Source organism: Gobius niger (genome assembly GCF_951799975.1).
Source record: "Gobius niger genome assembly, chromosome: 19".
Classification (NCBI taxonomy): domain Eukaryota; kingdom Metazoa; phylum Chordata; class Actinopteri; order Gobiiformes; family Gobiidae; genus Gobius; species Gobius niger.
The window spans coordinates 21,304,512-21,317,948 of NC_136870.1; the positions used below are offsets into that span (position 1 = coordinate 21,304,512).

At 43.7% G+C, this 13,437-nt stretch overlaps 1 protein-coding gene across 1 annotated transcript; it reads right to left on the minus strand.

Moving 5' to 3' along the window:
• Positions 1-3,191: 3,191 nt before the first annotated feature.
• Positions 3,192-13,020, minus strand: kcng3 (potassium voltage-gated channel, subfamily G, member 3). The gene is made up of 2 exons (XM_079577556.1): positions 12,233-13,020; positions 3,192-3,986 (listed from the first exon to the last, which is right to left on the minus strand). The coding sequence occupies exons 1-2, from the start codon at positions 12,829-12,831 to the stop codon at positions 3,338-3,340; spliced, it is 1,248 nt and encodes a 415-aa protein (XP_079433682.1). The 5' UTR covers positions 12,832-13,020; the 3' UTR covers positions 3,192-3,337.
• Positions 13,021-13,437: the final 417 nt, after the last annotated feature.

The following is a 13,437-nucleotide window of genomic DNA, read 5'->3' on the forward strand; positions in this document are numbered from 1 at the left end:
GAACATGCAAACTCCAAAAAGCCTTTATTTAAACATGGCTAGATAAGATAAAATTGCCAACGTGTTTCGGCTCTTGGCCTTCCTCAGGGCAAGCAACATTTGGTTTTGTTGATGATATTTTCTTTGATTGGCCCCATGTCAGATTTAGTTTTATGCTGATCCAGGTCCAGTAATGAGAGAAATATTGATCTTTAACCTTGTCAAAACATTTTGACAACTGGGAAGCAAACTCCTTCCCGTCCTTTTTAGAACGGTATTGCTTTATCCTATGCTGTCCTATCCAATCCATTTCATACATGTAAATGTTCACATATGATTAAATGTGATGTAAAAGACAGAGTTTGGAAAGTTAGAACAAAATTAAGCCCAAGAGGCAGTCTCCCACGTGTCCACAAATCACCATCCAACAGTGCTCGGAACAGCAGATACAGCCTTTTACTGCAGCGGTCCCCCACCTTGAACCTGAAACAGAGTAGGGTGTCACTTAAGTGAGGGGTGGACCATAGTTTTGTTTGGACATTTCGGTCGGCACTCACACGGTATTTATGCTAATGTTCAGCAGAAGTAGGCTCCTAACTAAATTCCAACCAGCTTTTGATTAATGTTAGAGGTTTATTTTAGTTAAATAAACCTCTAGCATTGATCAAATGTTAGATGGTACTTGGTATGTTATTTTTTTCCTATTCTTCTTGGGGGACATCTTTATGAACTATACTATGGCTACTCTCTGGGTCCAAGCCAGGACCCAGCTCACCTCTATTAGCTTTCTTCCGAACAGGGGCGTTCTTTTTGGCTGATGGCTGGGTTGAGGTGCACTCTGATTGGTCCTTTTGGTTCTCATGTTCGCCCGAGTCGCAGTCAGGTCCATCCATCTTTGAAAACAAAGTAGTGGCATTTGTTCTTGCAAAATTGTAAAATGTATCCATGCAACTTCTTGGATGCTTATATTTTTATAAAATGTATTTCTATACATTCTATACAACTACAAATACAGATGTATAGAAGTTTTATACAAACTATGTATATACGTTTTTTTTACAAACTACAAGTACATGTGTGGTTGGATGTCCGGCCCTATAATGAGAAGAATATTAAAAAAAAGAAAGGAAGAAAGAAAAAAAGTCGATGGTTGGATGTGCGGCCTTGCCACTATGCCCATCCATTCATTCCCGCATTCACTCGCTCACACACTCGTTCACTCATGGGCATGATGGCAGGGTCGGACCCTGCTGGTGGACGCCTGCGCCTGCCGATGCGCCTGCCGATGCGCCTGCCGATGCGCCTGCGTCCATCTGCAGCTCTGCAGCCGGGAGCCATAGTGACCGATGCTTGGACAACGCCGCATTGTCATACCAGTGATCTCTGGAGTGATGTCATGATTGAGGAATGTGCGCTCAAGTTTGGAATACTTTATTTAAAACACAAACAAACAGAGACGATGGTACGTGGTATGTTATTTTTTTGATATTCTTCTTGGGGGACATCTTTATGAACTATACTATAACTACTCTCTGTTACAGCAGGTGATTGTGTGAATATATTACCTCTCATTGCGAGGAAAACATCCGTAAAAAGCTTATTTCTAACTCTTTTAACACGCGGACTGACGTTGAGTGTGCTGTAAAATGATGATCCAAAAGGCGGTGTAGGTCAGGGTTCTTTTTTTTTTTTTGGTGTGTGTTAGTGATGCTTTGTGCACCCAGGGCGTATACGGGGTGGTCACACTATTTAAGAATAATCTGTGCCAAAATGTAGTGCAACAGCCGGGCTAGTCCTGTCTGCTCTGGATCCAAAAAAACACTGTCATCATCAGGCTCCGCTGTGTCGCCTCATTCTTGCAGGTAAAGTTGTAGGTTAATCGCTTTTATCTCACTGGGATACTCAAGAATCCTTTAAAAAATAACTATGAACTCCCCCAGATACACTTTACAATAATCTAGTAAGAAGACTATTAAAAAAAGAAAGGAAGAAAGAAAAAAAGTTGTCTAAGGAATAAAAGCACCCCCCCCCAAAAAAAAAAAAAAAGTGCAAGAAGTGGTTTTGGCTGTTTTACACCTTTACAGGATATATGTATGTTGTGCAGGCTCTCAGTCGTCCAGGGATTTTGGTAATAGTCAATAGTAGTGGAGATTTTCAAAAATGACTGACTGGACAGGGTTGTTTACTTGTTTCCCTAAACTCAAACATTTACACACCCCTGACCTCAACACCGCTCTCTGTTGGTTCTAAAACCTCCCTCTTCAGTGGATAATGTGCAAGAGTCTGTCTACTCAAACAAACAAACAATTATGACTTCACAACTCTTTTAACAATCCATCTTATTTTTTCCATTGAGAAATAACCAAACTAACCTGTTTTTGTCCCGCTTTAGTCTTGTTTGGATCCATAGTCCTAGATGCATCTGCTCATGATGTAGTGAGAGCCTGAAGCAGGAGGTGAGGTCAGGTCTACAGCAGACACACAACCAGCCACGCCCGCCAGACTCTAGGTGTCGAAAGTCATTGTGGTTCTCAGGTGTCACTCAGCGCACAATAAAACTGTCAGTTTCCCAACCTTTTTTCCCTTGAAGCCCCCCCTGTGGCCCTCACAAATGTATCAAAACATGAAAAAATTGGTCATAAATATTTATTTCAAACAAATAAGATGGCATTGCGTTTAATGCAACAGTAGTCTTTGCTCACTCATGACTTTACCCTCTGACCAGGCAAAGGTCTGGGTCCCCCTGGCAATCCCAGGTGCCCCCTTGGGGTGGCCCGCCCCCCCAGATTAGGAACCACATAACAAAAAAAATGGTGCAATGTACCATGGCATTCGATCATTAGTTCTCCTTTCACATTAGTGCCACCTCATACAAAAATGTAACTGATATATGTACCATCAGGCCAAGATCAAGATTGAAATCATTATCTAAATGTCTGAGAGGGTTTCAAGACCTAATGTGTCTGAACTGGGTGTAACTGAAATCTAGCCAGTAGAGCACCTCACACCTAGTGTTACTAAAGCATAAATAAATGATTCTCTAATTCGCTAATTAGAATAACACGTGCCAAAAATTGAGAACCATTGGCTTGGTCAAACTGTCCTCCCCAGACATAAGAAACTAAGAAGGCTCTAGCAGCTTCCTTTAGAAATGCAACTGTGAAATGCAGTTTCAATTCATACCGACCCTATTTCTTTGTGCACAGTAGAAAAGCAGTTATGATGACTGGCCAGGCTATCAGTTTAATCCGATATTTTAGACACAGTAGTTCGTCTTAAGATAAAGGGCAAAAGCGTGGACAGGAGAGAGATCTGTAAAGTCCATTGAGTCCAAGACCTTAGAGTTTGGCGAGACGCTTCACTGCGTTAAGTCGCTCGCTGCCAGATTGCGCGCGTATCGGGCCGAGCGCAGCTTCAGTTCATGGTAACACTGTACAAAACTGTGGTAGATAAACGTTATGGGCAGAGCCAGGAGGACAATCCCGCTCACCACGCAAAACCCTCCAAGCACCCGCCCCGCGACCGTCACCGGGTAGACATCTCCGTACCCAACTGTCGTCATGGAGATTATGACCCACCAGGCCGACGCCGGGATGCTGGCGAAGTCGGTGTTCGGTGAGCTCGTGTCCAAACCGTGCTCTAGCAACTGGGCCAGCGCGCTGTATATGGCCATGGCTACGAACACGAACACCATCAGCATGACCATCTCCCTGTAGCATCGGCGCAGCGTGAGCCCGAGCGTTTGCAGGCCCAGGAAGTGTCGGGCCAGCTTCATCAGCCAAAACACCCGCAGCATCCGTAAAACCCGCAAGATGATCCCGGCTGCTCCGAGTCCGGCCGCCGGCAAGCCCGCTCCCGCTAGCGCCATGGTGACGTAGTAAGGGGTGATCGCGATGACGTCGATGATGTTCAGCGGCCGGCGGAGGAAATCCCACTTGTTCCGAGCCACGAGAAACCGTATGATGCACTCCGCGGTGAACCAGCCGATGCAAACCGCCTCCAGGATCCTAAAGAGAGAGAGAGACAAGGGGGAGATGAGAAGGATGTGGACAGGAAATGGCTGCAAAGAGATTTGTGTAAATACAGCAGAAGACAGCAAAAGAATGTAAATTGTTAACGGTAAGACATAAACTGGAGATATGAGCAGTCTGAACAAAGGACCAGGAGTAAACAAGACTAAAACACAGAGGTGCTTTTGGATACTGTCCAAAAGCGGCATGAGAGGGAGGGAGTAATGATGCATGACAGCATTTTGACGCAGTAGTTCACTGTGGAGCAGGTTAATTTGAAAGCAGGCACCGTTCCTTTTAGGCTTTCTAATTATGTGTACTTTATTCAAATGCGTTCAGTCATCACAGAGATATGACTTAGTAAAATGTGTACTGTAACAAAAGAATTCATCCCTCTATTTCTGCTTTATAAATCTACAGTAAAGCTGGTTGATAGGCTGGTCTAAATGATCCAACTCCCGGGGCCGAGTTGGTCCAAGTACGCCTCTGTTTACGGCCGACTTTTCACCTCAACAAAGCCAACGCAGAAGGCACTGAATCGAGCAGGCTATACATAGTGGGTCCCACAAGAGACATGAAGTTAATTGGAACATTGGTAGTAAACACACCGCAGCACCGTGTCACTGGTCTAGGGCGTGCTCATAACTGCGATGCACCATTGGTCAGAGCACTCCAAACCCGGGGAGGTCACAAACATCGCACATGCACTGGGAGCCAACGGCACAGGGGAGCGACCACTTTTGTGACAACCCCTTCTTGGCGCGGGAGAGAGTGTCTGTCATGCAGTCTTTGATGACAACATGTAATTTCACTTCAACCGATCTTTGAACTAGGCCTGTTTGTGCCTGACATCTATTGCTGGTCGGAAGTGTCAATGAAATAAGCAGGAGTATGTCTACATTTTTTTCATTGATGTGACTCAGCGGGGGCTCTTGTTACTTTAGGTGGCACCAGGACTGTCCTATGTCTTGACAGTCATCATTCAGACAATCTTCAATGTTTGTTTACTCATTGCGATTTCTCTATATTTCTGAATATATCGAAAGGTGTGTCATATTCAGGCTCTGGATGCACCCCTGGACATAACACATGTCTAGAATAGAATAGAATAGAATAGAATAGAATAGAATAGAATTGTCTACCAAGCTCACTGACACAAAAAAACACAAGACTGGGGACAATACAAACATGCCCAAGAGAGAAAAAAAAATACATAAGAAAAAGAAACGTAGAAAGATAAAACATGTGGCGATTGTGTTAAGGTTGCTGCTTCATTCAGAATTTCCACAGACAAAAGATTTCTTAAACATAGCCTTTTTGGCCAGTGGAACTCTGTATCGCCTCCTAGAGTACAGAAGCTCAAAATGAGGGTTCAGTGGGTGAGCAGAGTCAGAGGCCAGAGCTCGAGCTTTGGTCAGTGTCCTTCTCTTGTACAGCTCACTTGTACAGCTCACACAAAATTGCTTTTTTCACTGGACGACCAAACCGTGTTCTTCCAACTAAAGCTGAACTACAACTAATGCATAAAATCTAGACTCAAAACAGGATAGCTTTTAAACTGAATGTAGGACAAAAAAACAACAAGGGCTTTTAAGATCCACCACATAAAGGCTTTACATACTGTACTACCACACCTCATCACACATTAAGAGACCCTCCGTCTGTGCAGAAAAGCGGCTGCCCATAAAATGCATGATTACAGTGTTCTATGGCAGCACATGAGAATGTAATCGGTCTGAATGATGTGAATACGGCGACATCAAGCCCTAGTGTGGACCGCAGAGCCAGGGGAGAAGTCCATCAAAGCAATTAGACCAAATTACAACTGCTAAGTGCAATCTATAGACAGAGGGGTAGTAATAATGAGGGGCTTATATCACGTAACAGCAATTCATGGACATGTGAGGGACAGAAGGGGTACGAATGGGTTTGTACTGAGTTGTCTATTATTTTAATGGAGAATAGTAAACTGAGGTATACATGCAGTAAAAGATAGATTGGTGTTATGCTGGTGCTGTGCAAAATGTACTTTTTCCTTCATTTTAAAACATAAATGTGACTGTGTCTGAGGACTTCGTAAACCCCATCACTCTATTAAGCACAATATTACTGAGACTCATTTATCACAACAAAAAGCCACTAATACTACAAATATCATTACTACTAAGAGTAATTTAGCCTGTAAGTAAGTAAGTAAGTAAGTAAGTAAGTAAGTAAGTAAGTAAGTAAGTAAGTAAGAAAGTAAGTGAACAGCCAAAGACGTTGTTTAAGTTCTCCCAGGAGGAATCATGTCTCTCGTATCTGTTACTTTGGACTAAAATATGTCTAAAGTTTATACAGTGAGACTTGTTTTGGCGAAATAATGTACTGTATTTAAGTAAGTAAGTGCTTTATTTGTCATTGTACAACAAAACTGTGTTCAGGTGTTAGTCCTGAGCCGCTGCGACTGAACCGCTGCCGCCATTGTGGGCCAACCTGACCACCATGTTTTTGTTGGTAGGGGAAACTGCATTTTGTGCTCCTCTGAAACGGTGCACCACCTCCTGGGTTTGTCCCTGCCTCAGAGCGTGGTGTCCCACACTGGTCAGTTCCTCCAACTCCTCCTTCCTCCTGCGCAGCTCCCTCCGCTCCACAACAGTCTTTCACCATCAGCTTCGTAACGTTATTGTGTCTACTTGTGTTCTAGTATCACTTTTTAGGTTCGTTTTTGCCAGACACTAAGGTTAGAGATGTTAAAGATCTTTTACCTTTACATGTTTCAGCCGCCCTGTGAGTCCTTTTTTTTCCCGTAGCGGCACCTCCACTGTGCCGCAGGTGTCGGGGGCTCTTGGTGCCTCTTCAGTGTTTCAGAAAAAGACATTTGTCGGTCTCGAATGTCCATATTGCTGCTGCTACCACAACAACATGACTTCCTATGAATGCTTTTGCTCAATGAGGTGCCTTCCGAATTGCTAGGCTATTCATACTTGGCCATGATCCATTGACACCTAGCACCTCATGTTTAGACACTGACAGCGAGCTCCCTTTTGTGCAGTCGCTTTGGCACATGGCTCACGGTGGTAAAATCTGGAAGGGCCACAAGAAGCAGGCGTTTTGGCAGGAGCAGGGGCAGGATGCAGACGGGACGAGGAGAGAGAGGAGGGGGCAGATTGTGTCTCATCCTGGCTGGGATTTATGGACTTATGGACTAATGCTCCCTTTGGCTTCACCAGGAAGAATCATCCATGTATTCATTCAGTATAGTAGAATTGCAGCATTGTTGTTGCACTCAAGTATCTTTGTATTTTAAACTGACAAACTGTGATTTAATTAAAGCAGGTTAGATTTATGAATATGAGTGAGTTCTGTCTGTCTATTCATTTGGCAGTTGTTTTATTATGAAGCTAAATATTGAGACAAATTTCTTCTCCATTTCTTTTCTATTATTAAACGTTCTACCTTTGATTCCCCAACAACAATGCATTAAAAATATCAAATATGGAAAAACATTATTAATTCTATAACATAGAATTAAATGGAGGGGTATGAACACTTGCTGAATACAGCGTTGACTATTCTATTGCGCATTCGAGGCTCTTGGCTTCAAGGGAACACATTTCTCTCACATTCATATTCTCTTGTGAGCAGACACTATAGGCAAGGACAGTGAAGTGTCTGGCTCAAGGAGACAGCCACAGTAATGGTGCTCTCTATGGTGAGGGCACTATAGGTCATTCTAAAGCTATCCGCATTTCTACTCACACATTTTTGCAGCATCCAGAAATCTTTGAAATGGTTTATGCGTGAGAACTGCATTCTTAAGGCCTGCTCTCTTACTTTAGTATCCTTCAGCCCATAAACTCACATTCCTCCTCTGCACACATCCAAAACACCTCAACTTTCATCCCCTCGAACATGATCAAAGCTAACACTTAAAATGACATGCCTAATTTAAACATCCCCATCGCTGCCTCTCGCCCACTTTGAAAACCAGCAGGAGATGGAAAGGTAAATGATGAAAACCCTATGCTCCATGGCGAAGCTGTCAGGAATGATTCCACTTTAAAATACACTGGTGCACTGGAGGTGGGATGATGACATTTTTAGATGTGCCTTACTCACAAATATTTGTCCGGGTAGGTTTTTTTTTTGGAGATTCAAGACATTATTTTGGAAGCTAAAGAAAACTGGCTGGCATCTTCAGACATTTTGGAAAATAGCAACAGGTCACTGCATACTACTGGGTTACAATGTGGATGTGGATATGGTCATTTTCAGTAGGCAAACCCAATTGGGGAGTGATGTGTTGTGCAGAAAATGCAGTACTGCATATTTTCTATGTGGCTTTAATGGAAAAGTGCCCTGTGTGTGGGGGTCACAAACACCAGTGGTATGCTTTACACCAAATACCACATCATAAAGCATTTTACCATCGGGCCTATCGAGATCAAAACAGGACTGGGTCGAAAAAGGGACTTATTGGAGTAATGGGGAATTCTAAACCAGAAAAACAACTTTTACAAAAGCATGAATGAAAATGACAGAGTGAGATGGACAGATGGATCGGTGCAGCGTCAGCAGTGATGCGGTTGCTGTATCGGACTGTTGTGGTCAAGAGGATCTATGTTCCTACCTTCATCACATGTATGGTCATGAGATCTGGGTGGTGACCAAAAGGACACGATTGCGGATACATGAAAATCGCTTCCTTGCCAGGGTGGCTTGGTGCACCCTTAGAAAGGGTGAGGAGCTTGGTCACCTGGGAGGAGAGCCGCTACTCCCTCCCTCCCGTCGAGAGGAGCAGCTGAGGTGGCTCGGACATCTATTTCTGTCTCCAGTTGCCTCCCTGGGGAGGTGTTCGGAGCAAGTCCCATTGGGAGGAGGCTCCAGGGAAGACCCAGGACATGCTGGAGGGATTATGTCTCTAAGATGGCCAAGGAACGCCTAGGGATCCCCCGAGAAAGGCTGGAGGAAGTGGAGAGGGAACTCTAGGCATCTCTGACTGCTGCCTCCATGACCCCACCCCGAATAAATGAAAAAAATGGATGGATGGATCTCCAGCTAAAATGATTGTACCTGAAGAAGCTGATAACCCGGAGTACTGCCCTACACAGTGGACTATTCTGAATTTATGAGATTTAGTCTTTGTTTTGTCTCAACTTAACTAAATCAGCTAAAAGACTGGCATAATTTCAAACCACCACAATATGAAAATGAGTAAAATCCTGGCCCATACACGATTCAATTTAGACAAATAATAACTGCCTGTTTTTGAAACCACCTCCGCTAATTCTTTGGTCCATTTTATATCTTGTGCCTCAAGCGAAAACGCTGAATCCTTTTGATAATGAGCTACATTTAGTCCGATTACCTAACCGTTGCTGCTCGTCCAAATACTCCCAAACCTGACCTTATACAGACAAATGCCTCCTCTCTATCTTTATTTAGACGCTGATACAAGAAATACTGAAAACGTTCCAATTTCAAATCCTAAGTCACATCCTGGGTTTGTTTAGCGTCGTGTTTGGTTTCCATTAGCGAGTCTTCCTGCGCCATCGTCATTGTTGAATCATGAAATCGAGTTTTATGGCCGGCTGTTTGTGCTTCTTGTGTACACACTGACGGGGACAGGTGAGTGGATCTCAAACAGAGGTGCTGGTGCGAGGGTTTATTTTGGGTGGCTTTGGAGTCTTTTTACATTTCCAAGTGAGGACCTTTATTTAAGTTAGTCCTCTACATTCATAATCATATCCTACATATCCACATTGCTTTATTTGTTCGCTTTAAACACTGGTGATAGGCTATGCTGATAGACACCGCTGCCTTGAGGCTGACTGATGGAACCCTGGCTATGGATCTGCATTAATGGTCTGTGAACCACAACTCATGATAACCATACGAGCTGGATTTGGCCTGGTTTACCCTGAACATAACTTCTTAGTTACAAGTACAGTTTTTCCAGTTCGACTTTCTTCTTGAAAAAAGCGTCAAAACAGCGACAAAGGCGTAAATAAGAAAGAAAACGCAGCAAAGAACGCATCGAAAAAGCAACAAAAACACAACAAAAAAGTGACAACAATGCAAAACAAAAAAGTCATGAAAAAGCAACAAAACAGTTACAAAAAAACACACACAAAAAAAGTGCCAATGCAACAAAAAAGCACCAAAAATACGACGAAAAAGTCTTGTTGGACTTAGCTTTCAAATGACGTGTTATTCAGGCATATAGACTGTTGCTCTCCAGTCCAGAAGCTTTTGGATTGGGTAAAGCGCTCAGTTAAGAGGTTCAATTGGATGTATAATACTTTAAAATCCACGTTTTTATATCAAATCTAGTTGATCTCTAGCCAGTTCCTGATTGAAGTTTTAAATGTATTTATTGGGGAATTCAAGGTTTAATCCTAGAATAATCTTATCCTCATTTAGACCAGTTAAAAATGTCTGGTTCTGGTTTAGTCCAGGTTTAGATGGGAGTCCGTTATGGATTGCTCTCACAAGATAGTCCTTATTATTATTACATAGACCCCCCTCCCCCACCCCCCGCAATACAACTATAGGCCGGACACTTACTGTGATGAGAGCAAAAGTGGTCTTTCCTGATCAACTTGCTCTTTAGTATGGATTAGCCATTGATTTGTTGCATCCATCTCATCTTTATTTTGAAAGGGTGTCCATTCACTTTCAGCACACGAGAAAAGTGCTGATGGACTAATGTTGCTATAGCCTTCCTCGGTAATCACATGCAGACACTAGACTTACATTTCATTGATTTATAATTTGATTCAATTCTACCAAATGTAAATCATATGCAGAAAATCTAATTTACTCTTTCTCAATCCAAGATAATAGTTAACAGAGCAAATCAGCCAGCAGAGGGAGAGAAGGGGAGAGTTCAGCTTCCTGGCAGCCTGGTGGCTTAATGTTCTTGTTGCTCTACTTCGGTCTGCTTTGTCTTGTTGCAAAGTTTATTTCATATGTTTGTAAAAGCAAGTAAAGCAATTGAGAACAAACTGCATGTAAAATTTTACAGAGATGAATTTGGATGGAATGATTGAAAACCATTGTATGTTACATTATTAACTCTACACATATGAGTATTGTCAGTGTAAAATGATTGTCCTTGCGCGGAAAGCTAATTTGATCCATTCTTCAACCAGTGTAGCCAGGAGTGCAGGATAAACCATTATCGGACACGTTTCTTTGAATGGGCCGTCACTGCACAGGGAGAACATAAGCAATAAACTCCACACAGAAAGGCGCAGTTTGAGAATCAAATTCGGCGCCTTCAGGCTTTATCTGACAACAGCACTAACCTCTATGTCACCGTGACTCATAAAATAGTGATTTGCATAGATTTATAAAGCCAAAATCTCACAGTCGAATTACAACCTTGAGCCACAATACACACAAACACATGTACCTAAGAAAAAAAAAATTGACATCACATCCATACACACACATGCATAATTTAACATATGGGCAGAAAGAGCAGACTGATTTGTGTTCCTGTCACTCAGCACTGGTCATGGGAGTAATTCGCCTTCATGTTTTTCCCTCAAACACAAGCACTCACTCATAGAGGCTTGACAGTGTCGAGATGGTGCCCCCAGGCTCAAAACAACAGCGTTTGGAAGTCTATTCTATAAAGCCATTAGCTAAGGAAATAAAATTGCATCCACAATTGTGTCAATTATTATTTCAGTTTCTCCTGTGCACATCATTTGGCACGGTCGGTTGTAAGGTATGATTGCTTGTGGTTTTTTGTTTATGGAAAGTAAAAAAATATGTATTCTAATTAAGATGTATTTGTGTCAATAAGCTGTCGCCATCAATATTAGGGAATTTAGATTGATAAGTTTAGCAGAAATATGAAGGCTAATACTTATTATGAATGTGAATTCTTTCATGCATTTATACGGTTTGGATCCATGATTTAAAGAGTTAAAGAAAAACCTTTATCAAGCCTTTCGTGAAGCATGCTGCTGTTGATATTGACAGTGAATAGTTGCCATAACAATGACCTCACACAGGATTTGGCGAACACGGTGACGGGACATGCTGTAATAAGGATGGACCACGCACAATTATTTATAATGGCAATGTACTGGCGCAGCACTATATTCAGGGGGGAGGCTTTTGATTTCTGTAGAAAATGCATCTCTAAATCCTGTTGAGAGAGCCTTTTGACAGGATATGGAAGTAAGCCACAGCTCATTTTACGCACAAAATATTTTGCACACTTCTTACAGGCTCGCACTTCCTACCTGTGCTCCTCCGCGGTGTTCCTCTTAGCCGTGTCCCAGTCTGGTAAAGTGCTGGCACAAAGCATAACCATAGAAGTAATAACAAAAATCACGGACACTGTAGCCAAAAGCTGTGCCAAGATAGACGAGTTGGGCTCCTCAAAGGTTTTGCGCATCTTCTCCAGCCATCTGGCACGGCCGGTGAGCTCTGCCTCCACCGGACACTGAGGCTCATCCTCGGACACAGAGAAAACGTCCAGTCCGATCTCTGACATGCGGTCGTCCAGGCGCTTTTGGCAGCAGGTGTCCAGATGCGCGCTCTCCAGTCCCCAGTAAAGCATCTCGGAGTAAAAGGAGAGCTCGCACACCCCGGGCACGAAGCGGAGAGTGCCCGAGCGCACGTACAGCATGATGAAGACGAAAGCCTGCGCGTGGCGGTCAAAGAAAAACTCGTTTCGGTCCCGGTCGTAGTCATCGCAGAGCTCCAGGACTTCTTTCTCGGTGGCGCACGCGTGCAGCCGACTCACGCGCCTCAGAGGGAAATCCCTGATCACTTCTCGGGAGAAGGCGTAACGGGTTCCCCCCACGTTCAGCACGCAGACGCTCTTCCCGAACTTCATCCTCCAACCTGTGGCTCAACAGAACTCTCTCCTCGCGCGTAAAGCCATCGTCAGGTGTTTGTTCAGGTTCTGGCCCAGTTCAGAAGTCTTAATCCGGGGCTAAGTCCACAGAGGGGTCGTGATTCGGGGCGTGGTTCGCGCTTGAACGGGACCCGTCCACTGCTCTCAGCCGCTGATGTGAACTCCTCTTCTGCCTCTGAAGTCTGAGGAGGCTCCCTCCAAACACTGGGCGAGCCCGGCCCCTCGCTGATGTCACACACGCACTCGCGGCACACTCACGCACGCGCGCAGAGAGGAGCTGAGAGGGATGCGCTTTTTACGCACGGCGTTGCCAAAGTGAGGGAGGGCTGTTCAAGGGTTTCGGTGCATGCGTAAAAATAAGTGTTCCATTTCACTGAGCCCAAAGAGAGCTGGAAAATGATACACGGTGTTTATAGTGTCCATCAGATTGTCACAGTCAGTAGCGTCACGTGTTTCAGGGAGCTCATCGCAATAAAGAGCAAGGCAACGTCACATCATCATGAATTATTTGATGTGAGGATGATGTTAAGTGATAGTATATGCTACGATTAAAAAAAAAGTCATTGGTGGACATCTTTGCCATTA

Coding starts and splice junctions, on each gene's coding strand:
- kcng3 (XM_079577556.1), bottom strand. CDS start 12,831: ATGAAGTTCGGGAAGAGCGTCTGCGTGCTGAACGTGGGGGGAACCCGT. Junction 3,987..12,232: donor AACACCGCGGAGGAGCACAG/GTAGGAAGTGCG, acceptor CTCTCTCTTTAG/GATCCTGGAGGCGGTTTGCA.